This window comes from Nylanderia fulva, unplaced genomic scaffold, assembly GCF_048542155.1.
Source record: "Nylanderia fulva isolate GAGA-0341 unplaced genomic scaffold, ASM4854215v1 Scaffold35, whole genome shotgun sequence".
Lineage (NCBI taxonomy): Eukaryota > Metazoa > Arthropoda > Insecta > Hymenoptera > Formicidae > Nylanderia > Nylanderia fulva.
The window spans coordinates 272,936-300,244 of NW_028190422.1; the positions used below are offsets into that span (position 1 = coordinate 272,936).

General features: G+C 36.3%; 3 protein-coding genes across 6 annotated transcripts in view; all 3 read left to right on the forward strand.

The window, feature by feature from the left end:
* Positions 1-271: 271 nt before the first annotated feature.
* On the forward strand, positions 272-9,762 carry LOC114934987 (uncharacterized). 4 transcript variants are annotated; one of them, XM_029307724.2, is made up of 9 exons: positions 272-580; positions 1,991-2,358; positions 2,600-3,829; positions 4,063-4,231; positions 4,374-4,532; positions 4,686-5,950; positions 6,261-6,665; positions 7,138-7,266; positions 8,813-9,762. In XM_029307724.2, the coding sequence occupies exons 1-9, from the start codon at positions 326-328 to the stop codon at positions 8,997-8,999; spliced, it is 4,167 nt and encodes a 1,388-aa protein (XP_029163557.1). In that variant the 5' UTR covers positions 272-325; the 3' UTR covers positions 9,000-9,762. The 4 variants fall into 4 exon arrangements, with proteins under 4 accessions (XP_029163557.1, XP_029163558.1, XP_029163559.1 ...); XM_029307725.2 differs by having other exon boundaries at positions 6,264-6,665; XM_029307726.2 differs by having other exon boundaries at positions 7,980-8,880.
* A 77-nt stretch (positions 9,763-9,839) lies between these two features.
* Positions 9,840-15,259, forward strand: LOC114934988 (mutS protein homolog 5-like). The gene is given in 15 exon segments (XM_029307730.2): positions 9,840-10,225; positions 10,391-10,550; positions 10,767-11,006; positions 11,009-11,307; positions 11,704-11,874; positions 11,981-12,185; positions 12,285-12,486; positions 12,669-12,905; positions 13,034-13,172; positions 13,326-13,689; positions 14,269-14,481; positions 14,586-14,702; positions 14,704-14,727; positions 14,835-14,899; positions 15,011-15,259. Coding segments are annotated over 15 exon segments (2,601 nt in total). The 5' UTR covers positions 9,840-10,169; the 3' UTR covers positions 15,120-15,259.
* Positions 15,260-15,764: 505 nt separating this feature from the next.
* Positions 15,765-27,309, forward strand: part of Klp10A (kinesin-like protein 10A) — a 29,232-nt gene continuing 17,687 nt past the window's right edge. The window contains exon 1 of the mRNA XM_029307640.2: positions 15,765-16,495. Coding sequence (XP_029163473.2) covers positions 16,429-16,495 — 67 coding nt within the window. The 5' untranslated portion in view covers positions 15,765-16,428. The remainder of the gene's footprint in view (positions 16,496-27,309) is intronic.

Sequence of the window (27,309 nt, forward strand, 5' to 3'; positions counted from 1 at the left end):
TTAATTCAACTATTTTTAAATTAATTTATAAACTTGTTGCACACATGCAGCTTCTATCTAGACAATCTTACTTGAATAATATATAAATACATTATATGTACTTTAGAAAAATATACTGTAACTTAATCAGCTATTATTTACATAAAAAGTCTGCTTCTTGTATTTATGCTACATTCACGAATTCCAATTAGATGGCACAGTATCTTTCAATGATGGATTCAGGCAAACCTGTTGGATAATTGGTCCTCTCTTTCTGATCTTCCGCAGATACAAGATGAATGGCGAATCGTGCTGCACTCCATAGAGACGCTAGATCGGCATAGAAATGGGTAGCAGCAGCTCCCATCAATACTGCGCGTCCAATGGACCGTCGCAGGAGATTGGCAGACGCGGGTGGACGCAGTCCTTTCCTCGGGAGCTTGCGAGACATCATCCTCAGCAGCCGGCGGGACTCAAGGTCCTACCGGAGCCGCCCAATCAGCGGTTGCGCGCCACCAATAATGGCAACATCATTCACAACGGGGGAACCATAAGCGGCCGCAGGCCGCCGGCCCTCACGCTTCCGCACGACCTTAATAAGGTAAGGATTCGCGGCGGCTTTTCGAGTCGCGCTGATGACGTGGCGTGCCATGCTGCTGCTCTCGTGTGCGAGAATACAAGTCGTCACTCAATTCGTTGCACTTGCGTTGAAATTTGTCTTCAGGGCCACGACTTTTTATGTCGATTAATAATTTTCATTGTTAACAGTACCTAATTAACGGTAGTGACTGTGTAGCGCTCGTAGTAATAATGACAGCATCATAATGGCAGTAAATTAGAGTTAATTGCGCGGAAAATTTTTGCTTATTGTTAGTTGTATATTTTGGTACGTTACATTATATCTGATTCTTCGTATGCATAATCTTTACTCTCAGGGACTGAATTCATTTCTGTTTGAAATGTATCGTCGTATATTTATTCACACTCTGCTTCGAGAGCGGAATATCTATTCCATCGAAATGTCTGATATAATCGATCAACTTTTAAAAGAGACGCAGCATGAAAAAAAAGATTAGTCTTATAAAATAATTTTATTGTAATTTTATTAATCTATATTTTTAATTTATATCTATTGAATTTTTTTAAGACAAAGAGGATACATTTTTGTAATAAATATATATTTGTACGTTGGAGATATTTATTATTTAGGTTGCTGTGCAAATTGCAGCCGAAAGTATGAAACGACGAAAAGCATAATGAATTTTCTGCTCCGAATCTTCAGCGTGAAAGTCCGCACTCCACAAAATCATCTCTGTGTCCGAAAAGTTATATACATTTTTATTCCCACTAATATGTTTTAATTCAATCTCCTGCGTCTCGGACAGTCAGTCCTCCTTCTGTCTTTGAAGAAGCCTGTTTCCGTCGTCCAGAATGAAGGTAATGCATATGCAATTGTTCAGAATTCGTACGTGTCTTGTGCTATGCGTCGCGTAATAACCCGGTTAAGAATATATTCTACAGAATGACTTCTTACATATCGCGAATTCGGGAAATGTATCACGCGACCTTCATCGAACTCTTTGTGTCAACGGTCGCACAAAGACGACAGTTTCTCATCCGTCTGCTTTATTAAGGGGAGAAGGGAAGGAGGTCCTTGCTCTATAGAGCATTTATTACGCTCATCAGACGGAAGTCGCGCGCACGCTTTGTAAATCAACAATGTTCTAAGAATAAACGCGCGTAACACTTTACCGCGTGCTACCTTTATGTAATACTTAAGAGAGAAAGAATAATCTTTGAACCCGTTGTGTAGATGTGATCAGAGCTGTCTTAATGAACTTTTATCATAATTGGCAGACATATGTAAATATTACGCCCACATTTCTCTCACTTCTCAGATTAAACTGTCGGCACTGAAAAAAAAAAATTTTTTTAAATTATATAAAAATTAAGTGAAAAGTGGATTAGAATTTTCAAAAAGTTAGGATTTCGTTTCTCTCTCGCTTTCCAGCCAGGAATATTCCGCAGCCGCAGTACCTCGGCGTCGAACATCGGCGCCTCGCGTGGACGCAAGCTCGATCACCGTTGCTGCCACTATCGGAGCGAATTAGGCTGCTGCATGGAGAACGAGATGCAGGAGCTGAAGAGGTTCGGCAGCGAGCCTGATCTGCGATATTCGCCGATGGGACGGGAGGCGATGCGTTGCAACGGGAAGCAACAGCATCAGCACGCGATGGAACACCGGCATTGCGGAAACGGACATTATCCCGAGCGAGACTGCAAGGAACGAGAGAGCCGGTACAGGAACAAGAAGAAGTACAAGGCACCGGCGCCGCCGTCGAACGGCGTCGTCGACAGATCGTCCCCCGATTCCTACAGGTAGAGAAATGCAATTGTTATCGATCATTTTCTTTTCCCGAATCATTTTATTTTTCAACATTTATTTTTAATCAATTTGATATTCTAAAGCTTTTCTAGAATTAATATTTCTTTTAATAATTCTTTTTTAATCCAATTTTTTCTATATTTTTCTTAATATTTTTTAGCAATTTTAGTGATTTTTTTATATCGATGGAAAATATCGGTATCGCATTTTGAAATGTAGAAATCTTGCCTACAGATATACAGAATCTGGCCAGCATCGTCAGAATGGTTGTCACGGCGAAGAAGAAGTTCAGCCACCGCCTCGGCGGTCGCGCCTCTTCAAGACGCGAGCGGAAACGAAGAGGGCGCAGGTCAACTGGCTGTCCTCATCTTCATCGTCGCAGACTCACGTCGGGGAACGTTGCGAGAACAACGGCGGCGGTGGTAGATTGGAGAACGAACGACAGTGGCGGGGTGAGGACGGTCGTGCTGCCAACAAGGAGAACAGACTCGTTTGGCGCGATCTTCATCAGGATCGCTGGTGCCGGGATGAGCAGAGGCGTTTGCGGATCTTTGATGGCAAGAACACGTTGCAAAGAAGCATGAGCAGTCCAGAGTTCCAGGCGGAGTTACTGCAGGTAGCCAGGAAGGTGCGCAACAAGCTCCACTGTGGCGGTAGGTCCTCGTCGGAGTCCGCGAATCTGACGGAGCGCAACAGCGATGTTGAGCGAAGTTTGAAAGCATTGAAAGTCGAAGAGGCAAAAAGACCGGAAAAACGATCGGCGAAGAACGAGGAGAATTCCCGCAATGAATGTACGATCGAGAACAGGATCGTCGAGGAGAGGCGACTGACCGATCGTTGTAATCGATCGGAAAGCAAGCTCAACATGTACGAAGAACGCAAAGAAAACGCGCGCGATCTTGGAAAAACCAAAAATTACGTGGAGGAGAGACAAACGGAAGCCATATCAGGTGGAAAGAGACGAATCGTCGAGAAATTGGCGACGTTTGACGAATCATCTATGGTGCAGCCAAAGGATCCTTCTCGGAAAAATCCGAAAGATCGTCTGGACGCGGGGAAATACTCCTCGTCGGAGAAGCAACGGAAAGATCTACTCGAGGATTATCAACGGGCAAAGAGCGTGGCCAAGAGCCGGAAGTATGAGAACACGGCGGAGCCGGCGAGAACCAGATCGGAGAGTCCGGTGAGACCCTACGTCAGGGCGACGGATCCTCGCGGGCAAGGTTCCGGGAGGGAGAGCACGCCCGAGCGAACGAGCGAGGCCAAAGAGAAAGGAAAGGAGAGAGATTCCGATCGTAGATGGCGGAAGAGCGACGCTAGGAATACTGATGGCGCACCGGACGAGAAGAGATGGCCCTGCGAACCTGTTCCCGCGACGGTGGAGAAGAAGGACGCGAAATCCAAAGAGAAGCTCGTGAGGAAACCAGAAGCCAAGGAAGTTATGCGCGAGAAAAATTGGCACGTGTAAGTTGCTCTCGCATCTCAGATCGATTTATCTCTCTCGCGAGTCGCGTATACGCGCGTATGCCTAAGCCATTCTAATTATTTCTCTTATCAATGAATGTCTCGTGCGAGCGCGCGACATGAATAGAGGAGCAATTAATTTTCTGATGGCGACGATAACAGATGACTAATTAGTACCGTCATTTATAATCGTTGTGCAGAATCTAATATATCGTTTTTGATCGTTTTTCTAGACTACCGTTGCCGGAGAAATCCGCACCGAAGACTTTCTACTTCGGCATGGACGAAGCATTGTCGAACGAGTCGCGGAATTGCGTGGACCAGCACATGGAACAAATACAGTCCAGGTTGCAAGCTAGAGTGGTCAATGGATCGATCGAATGCCACGATTATACAGATGATGTGAGTAATTGTTTTATTTGTAATAAGATCTATAAAATCACAAGTTTATATACATATAAGCAATTATTTAATATAATTATTTATTTAAAACGAAACATGTAAGGAAATTTTTTTTGCTAAATCGAATTTTTGTGATTATCAGGGGAAAAGCGGAATGGAGGATATTTCGTTAAAATTACGACCCACGTTACCTAAGAAGCAACTGGAAATTCCGCGATTCTCACCATCAGCAGCGTGGAGGTTGTTATCAGCGTTAGAAGCACCAGGACCAAACATGAGCACAGCGAGCGAGGAGGTTCCGGTAAGTGCGCGAAGAATGTACAATACTAATTAGAGACTATCTCTTAGTATAACAACTAGCAAAGTAATAATTATCAAGTAAATGAAATTGAAGAGAGCGTATAAATTATTCAGAATACTTCCAGTTAAGAAATTATGAAATGTTTGATATCAGGTGATGTTTGAGGAACGCATCGAACGTCTGTCGAGACCACCTCCGCCACTGATCGCTCTCGGTCCACGAAGTTCTCATGATAAATCGGGCGATTCTGGTATATCCGGGGATGCTGGCGCAGCTAATGACGACTTATTAGACGTCAGCACCAATACCAATAACAATAATAGATTGAAAACACCAGCGACAAGACCGACGTGGACGCCGCAGCAGGATCTGGGCGAGGAATCTAGTAGCGATGCTGGCGTGGACTCGCCCCCGCCGATGCCGACCCCCGTGAAATTTCCACCCAGGGCACACGTGTTCTCGCTGTCGTTGCCGCGCGACGACAATCGCATGTATCTATACAATCCGGATCCAAAGAGCAAGGAGGGCTCAACCTTTAACTCGCTGCAGAAACTGAAGAGATCGGTTTCGGGCGCCCTCGGGCTCGGTCCGTTGGATCTCGAGAGAAAACGTACTCGCGACGTCCTCGATGATAACTGGCTTCTGTCGACAAGCGCGCCGACGTCGCTCCAACACACGCAGATCACGGATGCGACGCGATCTTCACCGTCCGGCTGGAAGCCCAGTTTCGACGACGAGGATGATGACGAGGATTTGGTGGAAGATTTGGAGGATCGCAACGATTTTCCCATAATAATGAAGCCGCCTTCATTCTCCTACCTGGCTTCAGGCGGTCACGTGATGTACTTGCCCGAATCCAACGATTCTCAATATCAGTCACAGAGCTTGAATTCCAGGAATAATGTGATGGACAGTGAAAAGAACTTTAGCAATAATATTGGATCGAAATATCGTAAAAACGGCGTGGACGAATTTAGGAAATCCGACAAAGATATAGAGAAGACGATCAAGCAGTCTAAAAACTCAGCCATTCTTAAAGACAAATCTTTCACGAGCGATGGGAAAGTGAACAATAGATTTTCAAAATCATGTGAAAACATCTCCGAAATGAAACAACGGAGCATTTCACCTACTCAGCAAAATCTGCAGGACGATAAGGAGGTTGCGCCGGAGATCAAGTCACCATTGAAGAACAACTCGAAAGGTCGAAGATTCACATTCCAGAGTACTGTGCGACAGATCGAAAGGCGTAGATTGGCGGAAAAGTTATCGCGGGAGGCAGAAGCCAAGGAAAGGCAAAGAAAAGGCGAGCTAGAGGCGATGCGTAAAGTGGAAGAAGAATTTCAACGGAAACGTGCCAGGGAGAAGGCAAACATTAGACAGCAACTTCGCTTGTATAGTATGGACGAAAATATGAGGTGAATACTCGAAATTATATTTGCATATTTATTTCTGAAATAATAGTGATCAATTATAAAAGCTTTATATCTGTTGAATATTGTATCAAAATATTTATACATTGATTTTTTCGATCATGAAAACTCTTATATAAGTATTTAACATTTAAAATGTTATCATCGAACTGATTGACTGATTCTGAACATTTATGTTATCTTCATATGTCTTTAATTTTTTGTAATACAGTTTATTTTGGAAATTATTTGAAAATAATTTGTAAAAATTGCAAATTGTTTGCTATTGTGTTTAACAATGTGTTTGAATTGTAAGTAGCCTGCCCACCGTGTGGGACAGCTCACAATTATCTCGCGCGGACCCAGACGGCGCGCCGTCGTCATCAGCATCGTCTCCGACCTCGGTCCCACCGACGAAGTTGGCGACCATACGGAAGAGCAGTGTCAGCAGCGACGAGTATTTGCGTAAGAGAGCACCTAGCGCGGATTCTAGGCAGCAGCACCAACAGCATCAACAGCAACCGAGAGAGTACAAGGATTACCGGCCAAAATATTATGACTGGACGCCCACTGATTCGTCGTCGCACCTGGAGTACAAACAGACAACGGTGCATCCCAAAGTGGTATGCGATATTCCTAAGAGCTCGGCTGCTTTTGTGGATGCGCACACGACCAGCAAAACCGCGAATCTCAACTCTACGCCCAGGTCTGACAATTACAGGTAAATGTAACAAATGAAATCTTTGGTCTTTAATAATAATAAACGACATTTAATTTCTTGAACTTCATTAAAAGTTAAATTTCTCTAACATATAATTTTTGAAAGTGAATTTTCTCCAAGAAAAATCTGAAATATTTTTACATTTAAAACAAAAAATTGTCTATCTATTAAAATAATTACTTTTATTTCCATTTGTACTTATTCTTCACATACTAAATGATACCATGCGATGCTTGATGAAAAGAAAGCGAGAAGCGAACGCAGTGTTTCAATACGTAAGCTAAAGGGTTAAGAAGGGTAAAGGTCTTCGGTGCTCTATGCAATACATATGAGAAGAGTCCGTAATTTCAAAGAGAATTCACTTTCACTCACGTGCTCGCGGCCATGTCAGACCGCTGTCCGTATACAAGAGTTCGCGATTGCGAGACGAAACCGCTAATGGCAAGTAATTCTCTAACGCATTACCTAACAGGAAAGATTTTGCTCACGGGGCCGTGGCGGCGAGATCTTCCTTAGCGAGCAGCGACAGCGAGCTATCGCAACCGAACACGAGACCGCATTCCAGGCAAACCGGCGGCAAGAGTAAACCCCTTCGGTCTAGGTATGTTCGATATAATCTGGTCCCTTTGACTTCCGCTTAGATAACGATTCTCCTGAGAATGTTTCCCGAAATAATAATGTTGTCGGCGGACGCATAATGCCTGAAAGGGAGGTTTTACGTAGAGACCCGAATGACATTTATGATTTCTGATACATTTCCTTATACTGAAGTAAACGTGAGCAATATACAATTTTCTTTTCTCTATAGTCTATTAAATAAATATCAAAGAGGATTACAAAAGTGAGAACAGTTTTTACAATTATTATTCTCAGCTTTTTTCTATTTTAAAATAAAAAATATTAAAATTATGTGATGTAAAAATTCCATTTAATTTATTCTTTTATATTTAAATAACATTATTCTCTCTTGGAAATCTAGAAAAGTATGCATAATTTTTTAAAATTTACTTCTGCATTTTTCTTTGTTCGATCTAAAGTCTAAAATCTAATTTCTGTTTGCATTTGCTTCAGTATATATATAACTTATAACGTGAATCATAATTCGTTACCTCGATATTACATACTTCGATATTCGATGTGACAGCTTCTTCCGCAAGCTTGTCTTCGTTGCAAGTTAATAAATATGATAATTAATGTTTGCCATAGAAACAGTAGCAGTAATTAAATCTACTAATCGCTCTCGTAGATAAGAAGTTGCGCGTACCGTGCGATTACCTACTAATTCTTGGCTTTCTGATTTTTTATCTCGCACAGGTTTTAAGGTGGGCGTAAAGTAAGTAGTCTTAACACCTCTAGTCATTTAACAACGCTTCATTAAACCAAGCCAAGCAAGTACGATCGCGCTTCTAACTACGTATTGGGCGAGCATACATAGGTGGCGAGCATCGTGCGATAAATCAACCAACGCATCTCACAATTGTCGAAAGCGTTACGTTACGTCTTGAAGAAAGATCGTCGCACGCCGCGTTATTGCGTCTTGGTTTATCCTCCGATGCGTTGAACTCCGGCAAACCTGTGTCCTCCACTCTTGCGGCCGCGTGCATCTATATAAGGACTATGCTAATATTTTACTAGATCCACTCGTGGAGTGGAGAATAGGTGTTTGCCTTGGCGTTCAGCGCGTTGACAAATACAGCAGAGGCGTCACGTGCGTTCAACTGATCGCAAAATATTGGTTCTCTATAGACGAAAGTGCTTTTCTTTCAAAAAACAACGTTGACTTTATTAAAATATTAAGTTTTGGAAAAATCGATGATTTTAGTTGTAGAAAATTATGTAAAAGTATTTTTTGAATTTATATAGAAAATTTTTTTCATAATTATATAAGAAAAAAAATATATATATATATATATATATATATATATATATTTCAAAAATAACTTATACAAAAATTATTTCTTTTATTCTAAATTAATTTACATTTTCACAAATTGCTCGAGACTTGTGTATTATTATTTATTTGGATATTCATTACAACATGCAATTGCGAAATTCATGACCAGTCGTGGCGTTCTCTGCTGATTCCAAAGTAGGTAGTATGAGGAGATGTCGAAACGGAGCGAAAAGAGTAAGAACCGGTTAATTAGGTCGGCTAGCCCAGCACGCAGCGAGGAAGCCGTCAGCTCGGAGGACGAGAGCCCGGTGCAGCCGATCAAACAAGAGCGAAACCCTATGAACGGTTTCATATTGAACGGAGTGCAGCCCTTTGTGAGGGAGAAGAGCTATCGACCCATCACGTTCAATCCCCAACCACCTCCGCCTATTCCGAGTTAAAAGACCTTTTCAAATGTGGAAATTCGAGATCTTAACAAAATTGTGCGAAAAAAGATCTGGTTGATATTATTCATATACATATATTTTTGTATGAAAAAATACCGAATTTTAGAAACTTTTATGTACTTTTGTACACTCGAAAGATCGCTATATAAAAATGATATATTTTATATACATCAACTTATCGATTGTTAAGTTAACGAATTAATATGAAATTTTATAAATTGAGATTTTATAATTAACGATTTTAATCAACAAGATTTTATAATTAAAATTTACAGAGAAGTAGGTTTTTTAATGCGATTTAGAGAATATTTTCCGAGAACCCTTTATACTTTTTGCGAATGTATATAACAATTGTTGTAATAGCGCAATCGTGGTAATCATTTCTTCACGCAGCATTATGTGTAGGCGTGAAAACTAATGTCAAGTAATATTTTATATATATAATGTGTAACAAGTAACACGATCTAACTCCTAACCAAATGTGTTCCATACAACTCTTGGTACGTCCATCTATTATTTATGTTCTTAAGTATTAACAAAGCAAAAGCTGAATCAAAGATCATAATCTTACATCGCGCGCAAGATCGTTTTATATTTCACTTATAAAATCGCGTCGCGAATACCAATAATACCGGGTACCCATTACTTAAACAGGTTTAGGGCAATATTTTGTAATTATGTACAGGTAACAATTGCAGGCGACTGCAAATATTTGCTCATGTAATGTAATCAAAGAATAATGTTGTTATTGAATATATGTACGATTTTTTCTTTTCTTCCTTTTCCCGCATTTTTTCGATAGATTGAATAAGTTGTGCGACAACTGTACTGAAATTATGCGAACTATGTTATATAAATATATAATTTATATATTTGAAATTCTTATGTAAAATGTTTATATGCATGTAAAAAATTGGTACGTATTTTTATGTAATATTATATTTAAACATTTATAGTCTAATTGCGTTGTTTTTTTTTTTTTATATTTTATTTGAAAACTTCAAAGAAAAAAATTATAAAATATGTAATGTGAAGTTTGGTGCAAACTTAGCGAACACGATTAACGTCTTTTACGAATCAACTTCAGGTCATTCAGTTGTTACTTTGTCGTAGCATTGTTGCGTGCATTTTGAATCTAAAATCCGAAAAACGAACGATAAAAAAATGAGCTTGCCGAGTTGCTCAAGAAATAGATCATCGACTCCTTTTTTAGCTAATGTGTATGTTCATTATGTATTTGTTTCTTCATAAAATTGTATTATTTTTAGTTTCTTTCTTTTATACAGATAAGTTGGGTTACATATATTAGATTCATGTATGATGAAAGTAATATTGTTGTATTCTATTTTTGAAATTAACACGCCAGCATATGTTTTTCACTTTAGTCCAGTGGAATTCGAATCGATATTAAACGAAACTAGCAGCGATGAAGAAGAGTTTAGAAGCCCGAATATTCCAATGACGCAATCAAGCGCTACAGCGCAAAAACAATCGAGCAATGTTAGTTCTGCGATGCAGTTTGGCAATTTTTCTAATAGAGACGAGGCTAGTATCTTCGAATTCATATATTGAAATTATTTTAAATAATATTTTTATTTCTTAGTTACTTTTTAGTTTAATTTTATTATTACAATTAAAACTGAGAAATTCTCACTTTTATAAAACATGTGTAATATAAAGGTACTATTTTATTATGTAAATTTTACAAATATTTGTTTTATTTTTCACGATTGTAAATGGAAATTGTATTTGTCCTCGCAGATCATTTTAGCTATGATCTGGTCGAACAATCAGTTGGGTGCAGCCTATTTCAACTTTCTCACGTCCGAATTGTTCGTGATGGACGATACCTACGACGACGGTGTTAATTTTCATATCACGAAGACACTGTACAAGCAGTGCCAACCACGATACGTCATCACGTTCTCCGGTACATCCGACGCGTTCCTTACGACGATCGAGGCTTTGGTAATGTCGGAAACGTCGAGTGAATTGAACAGATCAGCGGATAGAGCAGTGTGGGGCCGACGCAGGTCTCGCTGAGGGTGATGCGGAAGAAGGAACACAGCTTCGACAGATGCTATCACAGAGTTCGAAGTCTCAAGCTCGAGTCGGAGCCGGCGAACGCCAATGACGTCGAGAGACATGTCTTCCTTCAGGGCCTGTTGAATTTCAAATCGAGCGTCATGATACACACGTTGGGTCTGCTCTTGATCCATATCGATCAGCATTGGAGCAATATTACGCTGAATAAGGATCCAGCTGCCAGACCTAGCTTTGTATCTTTGACTAGCGTGACATTGTGAGTCTTTCTGACCTCACGTTCAGAATATTTTAGACGTGGCATTGATAGTACAATCATGAAATTTAATTCACTGTAGTATCATTCCTTAAAAAAAAGAGTTCCATCAAAAAATCTCCTTGTTGAGATTTGCTTGTTCAATTAAATCTTTTTTTTATTAAAATATTAAAAAATTAAAATAAAAATTAAGAGATATTTTTTTATTAAAATCGCAATTACGTTTCTAAACAATTGCATTCATTTTTGTACTCACAATCTATATTTATTAATTACTACTATAAATTTTTTGCAATTTAAATTTAATGCGATCTGGTTTCAATAATTTATTTTTCCATAAGATGCGTTATATTTCACAATGTATGTGTACTAATTTTTTTACCGTGCATTGGGATGTAGACGTGACATTGTCATGATAAATGACGATACTTACGAGGCTTTAAATATCGTACACACCAGACATCATCCAAGTCTTTTCAAGTGTGGCGATGCGGCATCGAAGAAACAAAGCGAAAGCTTATTCATTCTTTTGAACCGTTGCCAATCAAGTCCTGGAATGCTTTTTTTGTGGCAAGTATTTGTGGCCACATTATTGTCATCATTTTTTAAATAACTATATCATATATAATGTGTTTCTCTCATTATGTAAAGATTAATATTTAAACATTTATTGTAGGAAAACGTTGCAACATCCTACAAGAAATATCGAAATTCTTAATGAAAGATTCGAAGTCGTCGAGTTCTGCCTTAATCCGAATAATCAAAGTATCGTCGAGAATTTGACGTTATGTTTAAAGCAGGTTTATCGTTTGACTAATGTTACTTTGAATCGACATTTAGCGCAGCAGGCTAAATTTTCTGATTGGGTACGATTGCATAAGGTATAATAAATTTCTCATTTTTAATCATCATCATTTATTCATGATATTTTTACTACGCATATTTTTATCTCATTCTATTTTATATTTCGTGTCATGCAGACGATATCTTCCATAATTTACATCGCCGACATATGCGAAGAACACCGTAAAAAAGTGAAGCTGTTTCATAAAATCGTTGATACTATCACAAAGGAAGTACGCTACATCAAATATTTTATCGAATACATAGTGGATTTCAGCGCGAAGAAATCTGAAAATGATTTCATTGTTCGAGCAAACGTGGATTCACACTTGGATAAATGTAAGCTAATCTGTTTCACATAATTCGAATAATGCTGTAAATATATATTTCGGTTTTTTTTTTTTTTTACGAATTAAAAATTGCAATTCTTGAGTCTCGGATATATCTCTAAAATTGCATTGCGCACTCAGCTGTTTAAATTTTATATTTCCATTGAATTTCATGTTTCCATTGAAATGCAGTGCATCACGTAAGAGGCACTTTACCTAAGACTCTGACACAAATGGCAGAGAAAGATATGATAGAGCATCTTCCATCTTGGGTGACAACCTGCAGGATGGTATACATACCGAATATCGGATATCTTTTAGCATTAACTCAACGGAATCCATCGCCAGCCGACAATGAGAATTTTCAGAATTTAGAGTTGAAATTTGTTAGTAAAGACACGCGTTATTTTAAAAGTCCCGGTGCTAAAGGTTTTATAATTTTTACGATAATTTCATATTCTTTGCATTTTATGATACACATGAAGTAGCTTATAATATCGTAATATATTGTAATATAAATTTTTTATACATAATAGCATTTATTTCATTGGTTTCAGAGTTAGACGATAGTATAGGAGATATAATGTTAAGGATTACCAAGCGAGAAAGTTACATTATATTGAAGCTCGTAAAATATATAAATAAACACGCAGCATCAATTTTCAATGCGATTCAATTATGCGCTGAATTAGATACGTGAGTGAATTAAATATTTTATGATTATTTAATGGAAAAAATATGCGAGAAATTAATATTAAATGCGCAAAAAACTTCATTTAAATTAGATTTCTTAACATATATCTATAAAGTATGTAACTTTTAAAACATTTCGTTCATTATTTACATTAGGTTACTGGCATTTTCTGTAGTCGCCCGAGAATATAATTATGTAAAGCCAAATATGGTGGAGCGTCAGATTATAGCAGTGGAACAAGGTCGACACCCGTTGCAAGAATTTTTAACGACGTTCGTTCCGAATGACACCTACTCTGGGGACGGAAAGAGTCTCATAAAAGTTTTAACCGGTCCGAACGCTTCCGGCAAAAGTACTTATCTCAGACAAATTGCACTCATCGTGTTCATGGCTCACGTCGGCTGCTACGTACCAGCCAAATCAGCCACCATAGGAATAATGACTCATATTCTGACACAAATTACGTCCATAGAAAGTATTGCTCTAAATACGAGCATGTTCATGCAAGATTTGCGACAGGTACATCGATTTTTATACAGATTATATATACGTAGATTTTTCCAAAGAGTACCAAAAAATTATATTAAATTTTTTTCAAAGACGCAAATCGTTAACTGCACAGAAAAAAAGGAATCCTTGATTCAAATACATTTTTATTCTTGAACGTTATTTGATTAATTTAAGCATAGAATACTCTTTGTAATCACAAATCTTTATTTGCCTGAATAATAATTAAGTTTGTGTAAAGTATATTTTATCCTCAAGATATAATTTTGTTTTAAAATCATTATATGGTAAAAACAAACTTAGTCACATTTGAACTAAGAATTAGGTAATTATATACTTGAAAGTATCTCTTTATATCGGATGTTCACTTGTTTTTGCAACTTTATTTTTAAATTGAAGTAAATTTCAGCTTCAATCAAGAATATTTTGCACTTTTGTTTTAAAGCTAAATTATCCTTTATCCAAGATTATTTATATTTGGCGCTATTATAAGAATAAAATGTATTTGAATCAAGGCATATTTTCATTCTTTCAACTGTATTTTCTGTGTGTATATCTTCAAACTTGACATCATCATTGTCAATATTTTAGATAAACTCCTCTCTCAACGCGTCCACATCAAATTCCCTCGTCATTTTAGACGAATTCGGAAACGGAACATCCGAAGTGAGTGGTCTGTCATTGCTCGCAGCTGTTTTGAATAATTTCGTCCAGCGAGGGATTCACTGTCCACACGTGTTTGTGGCCACGCACATGCATCGGATAATGAACATGTTGCCGCAAAATCCAATAATCAAGGAACAGGTAAAATACGCATAATTATATATGCATTATATTATTATTTTACTTTAATTATTTATTACACTTATTTATTTAATTATATTTAGTAATATTATATCTATTTATAGACTTTCGAGTTTGTCATAAACGACGACTGTTCCGTGGCACATCTTTATCGTATAACTACTGGACATACGACATGTAGTTTCGCACATGCAGCTGCGCGAATGGCGGGTTTAGACGAAGACTGTTGTTAAACGAGCAGAAGAGGTAATTATGTTGAAGATTTATTGCATATGTGTGAAATAAAATAATTTTTATAACGTATCATTTTTTTCATCATGAATATCTTTATAAGTCAAAGAATTTTTATATAGGTCTATGAAAAGTTTAAAGTCGGCGAGTTACCTCCGCGTCTACCGCAAGCTGCAAAACAAGACATGTGAGAGTTACTTTTTGATATGATAAATTTATACTTTATGAAGAATTAAATGTGTTTGTCGTGTTTCTGTGTGTGTAATGATAATGATATGATTTATGTATATACTTTCAGGCCGGTGCGCATTATTGAACGATTATTAGACTCTGAGGAGTTTAATATGGAAGAATTGAAATCGTTGGTTATTCAAGTCACGGATTCACTATTTGCAGGGAGCAAATAAAAAATGTTGAAATCGGAAAAGAGAGAAGAATATTCTCTGAAAATTATTTCGATACTTCGTGATCACATAAATATTTCGGTTTAATTTTTCATTGAAAAGACAAATATAATATTATTAGTATTCGATACTTGATGATCATAAATAACTCAGTTTAATTTTTCATTAAAAAAACAAATAATATTAATAATTCAAAGTATTATTTCGATACTTAATAATCATAGATATTTCAGTATAATTTTTCATTGAAAAGACAATAAATAATATTAATAATTCCACTTATTTAGTTTTTCGAAACAATTTTCCTCAATATATATTTCGAGGATCTTGATTTTCATATAATCACGATATTCTCTGTAAAACAAACAAATGTTAAATTACAATTAAAAGAATTAATGTCGTGACAATATAAAATCTAAAGTTTTTAAAAATCCAGAATTTAAACTCCTCAATCCGCTTATATTAAAAATATAAAGCTTACTGTTATATATTTATATTTATATATATATATCATTATCTACAAAATTCGACTTGCAGTACTCGGAGCGGAGCACAGATGTCAGCAGCGGTATCGTCTACCTTCGCGCGACTGAAGAGTCTTGCCAGCAGATGTCGCGGCGATCCGCGCGCGCCGGCCAGAAGCTGGCGCCATCGCAGCTCTTCCGTTGTCAATAACGGACACTGGCAGTGTATCCCGGCACGAAAGCAAACGGTTGTTTCCTCGGCGCGAGATAGATACTCCAAGGAGCGAGTCGCGGCTGCGATTCGGCAGATACGCGGACGTCGTGTGTGTGTGCGCGCGCGCACTTCTTCACGCTGCTGATCGTCGTCCGCCGTCTCGTCGACGACGACGACAACGGGATCGGGAACGACAACGGCGACGACGACGACGCGCGAACGTTCGGCCGGGAAACGAACGAGAACCTTGACTAGATACGGGAGATTCGTATCGGGCGTGCCTTGGAGTCTAAAGGAGAACGCGGTTCTCGGAACGAGGTTCAACGACAACGGGGACAATAGACGAGAGACAGAGAGAGAAAGGAGATCATCATCATCATCATCATCCATCGTCGTCGTCGTCGTCGTTGAGGACCAAAGAGGAGGGAAGAAGAGAGGTTCGACCGGTCGCCACGCGAAGTTTGAACGCTGCCGTAACTGTCAACCGTCATCGCGCGACTTCGTCTCTCTTTCCTCTTTCTCTCACTCGAGTCGATTAATCGGCCGCGTGCGAGGCCCCGTTTCGTTGCACGGTGCTAACGGAGGAAGCCGGGCGCGTTTTATGGTGTCGAACGCAGTGTGCAAGACCGACTAAATGACCATGGATCACGGTACGTGCAACATCGACGTCGGCTGCAGCATAAACATCCAGAGGACCGATGGTGAGTGCAAGAATATCCCTACGTTATTGTATAATACGTGCATGTAAGCGCGCGTTACCCCTTCCTCTCTCTCGCTCTCGTTTGCTCCTTTATTCCGCTCTAAGAAATTCCTTTCCTTCATTTCCGATCAGTCATTTCCGCTTATTCCTCTTCTCCTTGACGATGCTAATCGAGATAATCATCTCTGCCGAAGAAATATTTCTTCCATTCTTTATCTCCGATTTCCATTGTTTCTTCTTCTTCGTTCGTTCTCCTTCTATCTCGCTGACTCGAGCTCGTCTCTGTTTTTCCGCGATGCGGCCTGATTGCAGCGTGATAATCATACGTGGGCTTAATTGATATTCGCCCTTCGTCATCGACCGGTCTCTCGTACATTCGAATTCGATCCCATATAGGGAAAAATATGCGAATTTTCGATCTCTTGCACAGTTCGGACAAGAGTTCTCTCTCTCTCTCTTTCTTCGGTGACCTCTTTATGTTTGTTTTCTTTTTTTGTCCAGATTTTGTTACGTTCCTTTTCTATAATTGTCCTTTGTAATATTTTTGAATTCTTCACGAATGTTTCTTCATTTGATACAAAACATTTTAATATCTATTTATATATTATAACAAAATTATTGTGGAAACAAGTAGCTCGATAATTTAAAAATTAAAGCAAACCGCGTTTAAATTATGAATTATGACCGGTCTCCTGTATATTCGAATTTGCTCCCATATAAGAGAAAATTTGTCAATTCGACCTCTCTTCTATAATTTTCTTTCTTTCTCTTGGGGGACTTCGTTATATTTGTTTTCCTTTGTTATTAAGATTATTGTCTCCTTTGTAATATTTTTAAATTTCTCGCGATATGTTTATAATAAATTACGAAATTATAATGCAGCAAATATACAAGATAAGATATTCCAACATTGCCGAATTTTCTAATAAATTTTAAAAATTAGAGCAAATTATTAATTAAAACATGGAGATAATTATTCTCAAATTATAAGTTATTTAAAAAATAATATTGTTTTTCATGAATTTTAAATTTGAAAGTTGCGAATACGAATGACGAAAATTGGAGTTCTTAATTTAATTCGAATGAATTAAAAGAAATACATACATATATTACACATATTTCGATGTTGAATATTATAAAGAAAATTGTTTATTGAAGATTTAAAAATTGTCATTAAAATTTTTTGCATTAAGTTGCTCTAAACACATAGTGATTTTTTTTTGCGTCGACAATTTTAAGTTTTAAAAAACAACAGTCAACGTGCAATCGGGATTATATGAATGACAGAAAGTAAAGCATAAAAAAATTAATATCAGACTTTTCAATAGAAGTTGCTTCTACGGATATTCTATCACGTGCTATCCAAATTCTTCTAAGCAGGCGTAATAACGGACGTTACAAAGTCGCCGATCGAGCCGCAAGACGGCACTTCCTTTCACCGCGTATGTTGTTCCCAACATGTAGAACGAGACCAAAAATCTCGCAAACTCTAACACAAGCGAGTTACGTTCTCATTAGCGTAATCGAAGAACGGAAGTTTGAAGTGGCGTCACGAAAAACGCGGTTTGCTTTATTAATTTAATTTCTAAAATATCCGCTACTTGTTTCTAATGTGTAAAATAACAAAAAATTGTTATATAAAAATATTAAAATTTTGTATATTAATTGAAAGAACATTCGCATTAATAGACAATTTTATTGATAAAATATTATATTCGTTACAATCATTTATAAATTTCTACAATATAACAATTTCTATTTTCTTCTTATTTTTTTTTATAATAATAAGTAAATAAATATTTTTTAAATTCCAGTAGTGTATATTATATATACTGAAATATTTAAGTAGGAAGAGAGAGAAAAACAGTTATTTTAAAATATACTTTTTAATAATTTTGTATAAAGCATTTTATATAAACTTTGGAAAGTATTGGATAGCTAAGAATGTGTATAATTATGTTCTCTTTTTTTTAATGCTTGAAGGGCTTTAATAATCGAAGATAAAATCTTGTATTTGTGATTGCAAATAGTAAAAAATTGTTATATAAAAATATTAAAGTTTTGTATATTAATTGAAGTAAAAATTTTCATATTTCCTTATTTGTTTTAAGAATAAGTAAATAAATATTTTTAAATTCTAGTAGAGTGTGTGTTATATATTGAACTATTTAAGTTAGGAGAAAAACAGTTGTTTTAAAATAGACTTTATATTAATTTTATATAAAGCATTTTATATAAGTTTCAAGCATTGGATAGCTAAGAATGTGCATATTTATGTTCTCTTCTTTTTAATATTTGAAGGACTAATCGAAGATAAAATCTTGTATTCGTAATCGCAAACTTCGAACATGAACCACATTCACGTTCGAGTGATCGAAGAACAGAAATATTAAATCCAAAACTGACGTCAGTGATATATCTATGTTTCTTATTGATCTTGCAATTGTTTATATATGACATTCTGCATCGATCATTTGGTATATGTACGTGCTGGCACGTGGTAGATTATAATCTCGTCGTATAAATTACTGTAGTTATAAGACTTAAACTAAAGACTGTTTAGTACTCGTAAAAAATGTGTTGTTTTTAATATATATGAAATTAAAAAATATGTTTTTATTATAATATTGTATTAATGAGAAATCAAATTTAATCTAAATTATTAGCCAGGATCTGACAAATTTTTAATCTTTCGTACGACAATATTATTTTGAAAAACAAGAATAGGAGCTAAAACATTTCTAAGAAATAAGCTATAAAAATCACATTTACGCTTCTCTAAATATAACGGTAACATATACGGTTGCCACAAATCATTATCACGTCCGTCCCTATTTCCACAAAGTCTTGAAAATATTTCCGGCTCTATATAAATGACTGAAAAGTTCGGTTGATTCAGGATAAGTCCTGCGGGAAAAAAAGAGTTGGGTGCACGTGTGAGGGTGGATATATGTTTCGATATTTAATTCAAAGAGAGTGCGAGCTCGAGCTACCGCTGGCGCAGGGTCTATCAACTATAGACGAAGCGGCACGGAAGTTTCGCTTGGTGCAGTCTGCACATCGGATGCACATTCGTCGCTGCCTAACCGTTACGTTCGCGAAGGCAACACGGTGCAGGAGCAGCGAGCGAGTGGCGCGTTAGGGGAGACTAGCATAATTGATCCGGCAGAGCACACTCCCGCCAGACACAATACACATACTTACCTCTCTTTCGAGCCGTGCGAAAATATTCCGCGTAAACGGACTAGACGTTGAGCCGCTCGCTGTGTCGACTCCTCTGCGTCGTTGAATGCTTATCAGGGCATTCATAATTCGCAAGAGAGTTTCTTAAACCTAACTCACGGCTATATATAAATTTATGTCTCTCCGCTTGCCTGCTCTTAAATTTTGTAATTTTCTTTTCCTACGCGGAGAAAATTTTCTTTTTACAATTTACCCTGAAAATCATGCTAATCGTGGGACAATATGGTATTGGAAGAATTTTATAAGAGTTTCTCTCATTAATATTTAGCACAATAAAAGATATTAATATGTACATAGTAAAAAATATTGATTCATATTTTATCTTATATTGTGGTAGATTTAATATTTTTTATCGTAAATCGTGGTATAAATATTAATCAAAGAAACTCTCTTACATAATTCTTCCAATAGCATATATTGTCCCACGATTATCATGATTTTCATGGTAAATTCTAAGAAAAAATTCTCTCTGTATACTGATATAAATATGTTTGGAATTCTTTGCATATATATTCGTGTGAATTGGTACTTATGTCTTCCGGAACAATTTTTTTCTGCTTAAACAATGAGACAGACAATTATATCTTTTATTTATAAAATTTATATAAAATGTTATGTATATAAATACGTAATATTATATATTGTATTATTATACATTATTTGAGGAATTTACATTTAAATATGTTTGAGATAATGAGATTTGTACGAGAATTAAGCTCGCAGGCGTAGTGCATATAATTCAGCACAAAATTTCATTAATTATTCCGTGTACTTATATACCGCGTAAGCAGTGGATGCGAAGCTTGTATATTTCGTTGAATGCTTACCAGGGCGTTTATAATTCGCAGATGCGTTCTTATAAAGACCGCGCGGGAATTGCTTTATTGTTAATCACTTTAAGTTGCGGCACGCATGGGAAGAAACATCGCCGCGCTTTCGAGCGTTAATTTTTTTACTCTGTGTTTCCCAACTGTTGTAACGCAATTATCAATAATTCGGATGTATTGCAAAAAAATTTCAGCATCTTCGTATATTATGTTTCATAGAAAAAAATATTAAACGATATCAAATAGATATTTATACGAACGATATGAAAATTATTTTTAGCTCTTTATATTTATTCAGATTTTTTTTCGTGCTCTAAAATAAACATTATCTATTTCCCGGAGTATTAACTAATATATGACGCGATAAAGGATTAGATGGTAGCGGAACATTCTCTGATTACGCTCATTACATGCGTTATCTCAAGTTATCGCTGTTCGCACATTCGAAATTACTCTGGATAATCTTAAAATTGCCACATTAAACATACATAAATCTCTTAAAGGGGAAGAGGCTTTAATCTTTAGCTTGTAATTTTCTATAACAAACTTTTGCGATAATCAAAAATCTTTTGAACTTGTCTACTAAAATTTGTGTAAATTACTGTTTGAAAATAATTTGGATTTGGCCTGTTGCGAAGTTTCGTATTCAAGTTTTCGCGATGTCACGTAGTGCCATATTTTCACGGCGCACACCTGGTCCGACAGAAACATGATCGAATGAATCAGACACGTTACCACCCTCGGACACTTCGGACTTTCATCGTTTCACACACACGTTACGAACGCGGTACGATCGATATTAGCATTGGGTGTTTGGTCAGCCTCCCACACGATATATTATATATATATGTATATACAACTTATGGCTCTCGAGAGGCGCGTTTTTGCAAATGCAAGCGAATTCGTTGCGTTTTCTCGTGTCGCATATAATTCTTGACACTATTAATTATTTTACGAACGCTGAGAAACTCACCAAGAAGTCGGATATCGATCCGTGAGTTTCGTACGGAATAATCGGAGACTTGACCCAAAAAGATTGGAAGGTAAATTCTATAACGAATTTAGAATCCAGTTTTTCTTCGAGAATATGATAAGAGGTCAGTTTGTATTATCTCGTAAAATGTTTCAATTTTCAATATTAAATTTCTTAGTAGAAACTTTATTTAATGACACTTTTATTGAAGTAAAATTATCTTGACTTATTGAAAATCAAAATTTCTTAACTCATTTATTCGCTTATGAGAAATTATTAATTTTTCTTATCGTTTTGAGTAAAAAATGTACTTGCATTTATTCTCTACAAATTATTGCAACTACGCATATACATTGGATGATTATAATTTTAGAAAACGGTAAAGTATTACTGATCGAACGTCGTATTATTTCATTAGGATGATGTTATTTATAATTCGCTGTATTCCTCGTGCGGTCATGTCTGGAAACCTCGATTATTTCATACCACGGGTGTCGTAGACTTTGCACAATATTATCCCGCCAACGCGGAATATTTCTAAGGTTTCCACTCATCCTTGGGATTCAAATTGTGAGACGGAGTTTGTCGATATTTATTCGTTCGCTACAATAGCAATCCGTTGACATTTCGAATATTTAAACTGCAGTTGCAATTGTATCTGTAAATGAAATTATATTTTAAATAATTTATCGAAAATGAAATTATTTGGAAGTAAAATTCTAAATTCGAAAATAACATCTCATACTTGTAGTAATATTCGAAAATTCTGGTTTTTATGATGCAATAATTAAACAATCATTTAAATTAATTTTTAATAACTCTTTATTGCGTCAAAAAATTCTATTTTATAGTTGAAGAATATACTTGAAGGCAAATTGGTGCAACTATCAGAGTTAAAAGTCTGAAATTGTATTTAATGTCCTTGTAACGTTTAAGATGCTCTTTGCTGTAGAATCGCGTTTGCCTCGTATTGTAGCCAGGAAATTCTGTGATGAGAACCAATCGACTTCCGGCTGACCATGTATGTACATACAGATCGAAATTGAATTAGGGCCATCGCATCAGCGCGAATTCTCGTGGTCGAGTGCTCCGGAATTAAAGGGAATAGCGCATTCCGCAATGTTTATTCCGTATAAATTCATGACTACGCTGAGAACACTAAGTCAGCCAATATTTACGTAATAATAGTGTTTATCTTCGTCTCTGCCGCTCGACATCATACATGCATTCTCGTCCACGCCTCTTTGTTGGAACATTGCCGGATATATAAAATTTCTCGGACTTTAATCCATTTATGTCCATTGGATTTAGTGTCTCTTGAATATTATAACTTGAACAAAGTTTTCAAATCTGCTATGCTCTTAAATAAATAAAATAAAATTGTTGATCTATAATAAAATAACTTGTTTGTACAATCAATTTTTCTTTAGCAAAAATAAAAATAAGAACGTAATTTTTTTCACGGAAAAAAATTAGCTTCTATATCTATAATTTTAGCTGTTCTTATATCATATGAAATTTGGTTATCATGCCTAAATAATAGTCTCCGTTAAACTATAGCTAAAAATATTAATTACCATATCAAATTTCAAGTTGTAATTTATGAACAGCTAAAATTTAGCTATGATAGCTAATTTTTTTTTCATGTTTATTACAAATTTTAATTTTATATATTTTTACAATTATATAATATTATATATAAATGTTGTTAAAGCCTATTTAAAATTGAAAAGACTGTTTTGATTATCTGTTTTATCATCGGCATTTTCTTGAAATTAAGTCTCTCTTAATTACATAAAAAATTTTAACACTATTGGCATTATTGCAGTTTTTTCGGCTCCGACAATTTTCCGACTTTTTATTGAAGTATCATTGGTATCTCCGAGCAGAGGTCGCGCGATCGTTCTTTTGTATGACAATCGGCACGGTTTTTATTAACACACGTTCTCTTCATCGTTGAATGAGTCAGGCCGGTCGCCAAGAAAGGCGAGGGTTTGCCAACAACCAGTTACACGCACACGTGTGTACAGTCTGTGCGCGACTGATGGTTGATGCGTGTTAAAATTTTTATCTAGTGTGTTGTGTCCCGAGGATCAAATCAGTCACTTCGCAATTATCGATAATTGCAACCTGAAACACTTTATACCGCCGGAAGCGCATCGATCATCAGCTTATCGCGGACCGGGCCGCTTATCTGCGCTCACCCTAAATGCACGTGTATGCATCGCCTTCCTTCCCTCTTTGTACAACAGAGTACGTTATTATCTATCTCCGCGCGTTTCTCGCGTTTGCGAAATTCATTTTTACATCTTATAATTGCAATTTATAATTAAAATTATTACAACAGGAAAGAGCTGATTCTCGCAAAAATATAGCTTAATTTTTCACCGATTATCGCGATAACTTGACACTTAATTGCCAGCGATTTCCTAAAGAAGTTATTCGAGGTTACATATCGAGGTAATTTCCGGCACTCTGACGGATATATTCGACAAATTTCGATCCGACCTTCTCCAATTAGCGGCTAATTCGTTACGTCATCGCGCGATCTCTGAATGAGCCTATTGAGTTTCTGCGGTAACGAACGTTTTGGTTCGTTAGCGAACTTATACCGACAGGACGATTAATTCGCGGGAATTTCTGACACAATTGCCGTAACGTTGTTTTTCACGGGCTCGCATCGCCACGCGCTCTTACGCATAACGCGTACAAATCGTCCTCTATTATAACGCAGCTACGAATCGCATGAAATGTACTGAAACATGGAATGAGAAATGCATGTTCGCGTGTAACAGTTTTTACGCAGTATGATTAGCGGAATGCGCCGTTGAAGCGCAGTTACATCATTACTTTAGATGTGCAAGAAAAGAGATATATGTATTGTATTCACGGGTATAAAACACTTCATCTTTTACTCTCAAGTTTAGCAGAACGTCAGCTAAAATTTGTTGTACAATTTCTTTTATTTTTGTAAGCACACACTTAGGAATTTTAATATTAGGAACGTATTTTTATAATAACGTCTATTTTTTATTTTTTCTCTCAAAATGTCGTATAGAGTTTGAAATTATATTTATGTATAATTATACATTTTTAAGCTCTGACATTATATATATACATATGCAAGGTAATCGATGCGGTAATGAAAATTAGACTTGTATCGTTCGCGTTATTTCAAAGTGTACAAAAACCTCCCATCCGTTTCCGTTCAAAATGTCAATCGACCGAGTTGAGCCTAGCTACACAACGTTTACTATTATCCATGTTTAAAACCTGGCTCTGACCTTCGTACAATTTGAAAAGAAGACACTGCACGTGCAGCATCACAAACCAATCGAGGAAATGCGCGCATATATTGCAACTGCGTTTCCGCGCATTAAAAAAGTTTGTGCTATTTATTGCTCATGAATCAGCCCGAACTCTTTGCTAGATTAATGAGAGATTCAAGCCTAAAGAGAAACACGTACATTAATAAAATGCATTTCTAAAAATTTGTTCACTCTCACTCTTTATTAATCTTACATTAAACTGTCACACTATATCTGACAGTTATGTGACATATTAAATTGTCATATATATATATATATATTTAAGTGCCAGATTTAATTGTCAGATATAATTTGACAGTTAATACAAGATTAAAGAGCGAAGTAAGCAAATTTCAGAAATGCATTTTATTAATGCATGTGTCTTTAGGCTTGAATCTTTCTCAAAATCTCATTAATCTGGCAATGAGTATATGCGTTTCTCCGAATTAATATATATTAATAATTTTTTGGGGGGAATTTCGCATTTAAAGTTTGAAGTCCGAAGTTTTGATTTTGCGGAGAAATGCATATCTCGCGAAATGTCCGGTTGCTGCTGGATAACCATCGTTGCACGTAGGTGCGTTCCTCCTCGCAGTTGCAATTTCTTTCATCCCGCGCACATTAAGGAACATTCATGGGCAACGCGCTAGCGCGTCTATTTTTATCTGCGCTCTATTTAGGCCGCGGTATCTGGAGCTCGATGAACGACAGTGGACAGATATTCCGCCAAGTAGATGCACTTAAAACGCATGCACATGCACTGAAGACCGAGAATAATGCGCTACATCACAGTGCAGGACGTGCACGTTTGATTAACAAGTAGAACACGTTTGTTAATTACCCTCGGCACGACGGTTTTATTAATTGCATCGCGTCAAATGATGATAATAACGCGCGACGTGATCGCATGTGAAATATAACAAAGTAATTATATAAATTTAGAGAGCGAAGAATAGGCGAGTAAAAAAGTATTTGATATTTGTATAAAACACGAAAATATTACTATTTCCATATAAAAATCATATTTTATTGGTTAAATTATTTTAGAGAGTTATACAAATAATATTTTTGCAATAAATTATTTATATATATTTTCTAATCATATAATTTTTTTGCTAGAGTTTTGGGGGAAAAATCTGATTATTTCCCTACTTAATTTATTGATATATGTATATATATATATAAGTTATTCTTTTTTCAATTAAATTTATTCCAGTGCAACGTAATGAAAGAAATTTACGTGCGCGTTGTTCCAAGAGAATGCAGCTAATGCATTCTCAGAAACCGTTGGTCTTGCATGAGATTCATCTCGTTGATTCCTACTGCGGAACTTATTTTCTGCAACTGCCCGATTCATCGATCGATTACGTGGTTGAAATGACCGTCGCGAACAATCCAAAGTATTACATCTTGTGATGCGTATGTAGGTAGGTAACTTATTGACGCAATTGTGCATTTGAGATGCGATGCAACAAGTGGCTGACACGCATTCTGCGCGTAATCTGTGTGTTTCAAAACGATCGCGATCGCCCTCACAAACGATCTTGACGATATCCGATATCGTCAGGTGAATACCTATCGTCGAATAATTGATCAGTGACTAATTATGTTGTTGGATTATCGTAAGGATAACGTTAATACGAAATTTACATATTTAAATAAAATTAATATTATTATATTAAATATATTTTAGACATACAGAAAATTTGAGGCAGCAAAACAATAGATTTCTATTTTAAACAATTTATTTTTGATAATTATTTTTTAATTCAAATAATCACAATCAATCTCGATAAGATACAAATTTTGTTTGTATAAATATTTATTATATATATTTTATTGGAAATTTTAGAAAGTATTCTTTTATATTTTTTTTATGACTGTACGTCTTATATAATATGAATATCTCCACGTTGAATTAAATTACCTTCCGATATTGAATCATCCGTTAAATCGGATCTGTTGCAGACCATATTGAATTATGTAAATTTATAGCTGAAGCAATCCAGCAAATATCATTATAGTGAGAATTCAATTCTATCCATTACAGCGAAATATCTTTCGAAATGATATATCAGATCAAGAAATGTGTTAATTATTCCTATTATACAATATATAATCCGACATCATCAGTATTTCAATACACTTCTTAATTAATAGAAAACAATAAGAGAAATTAACGAAACGGACAGTTATACGAAACGGGAAGAAAATTGTCAAAAATTCATCGTTTATTCTTCGTTCAAAACTTAAATATTCTCATAAAATCGAAAACACAATCTGATACTCTATATCTAATGCATCAGGCATAGGAACGTGTATGCCACACACGGTTTAAAATACAAGATTTATCTCGCGTGCTTACCGTATATGCGTAATCGATTAAAAAAGGAGAAAAAAGATGCAGAGAAAGACTTGTATATATAGTCCTTGTCCGAAAGCACACCGTCGTCGAGAGCCGTGC

Coding starts and splice junctions, on each gene's coding strand:
- LOC114934987 (XM_029307724.2), top strand. CDS start 326: ATGGGTAGCAGCAGCTCCCATCAATACTGCGCGTCCAATGGACCGTCG. Junction 4,533..4,685: donor CAGCGAGCGAGGAGGTTCCG/GTAAGTGCGCGA, acceptor GTTTGATATCAG/GTGATGTTTGAGGAACGCAT. Junction 5,951..6,260: donor AGTATGGACGAAAATATGAG/GTGAATACTCGA, acceptor TTGAATTGTAAG/TAGCCTGCCCACCGTGTGGG.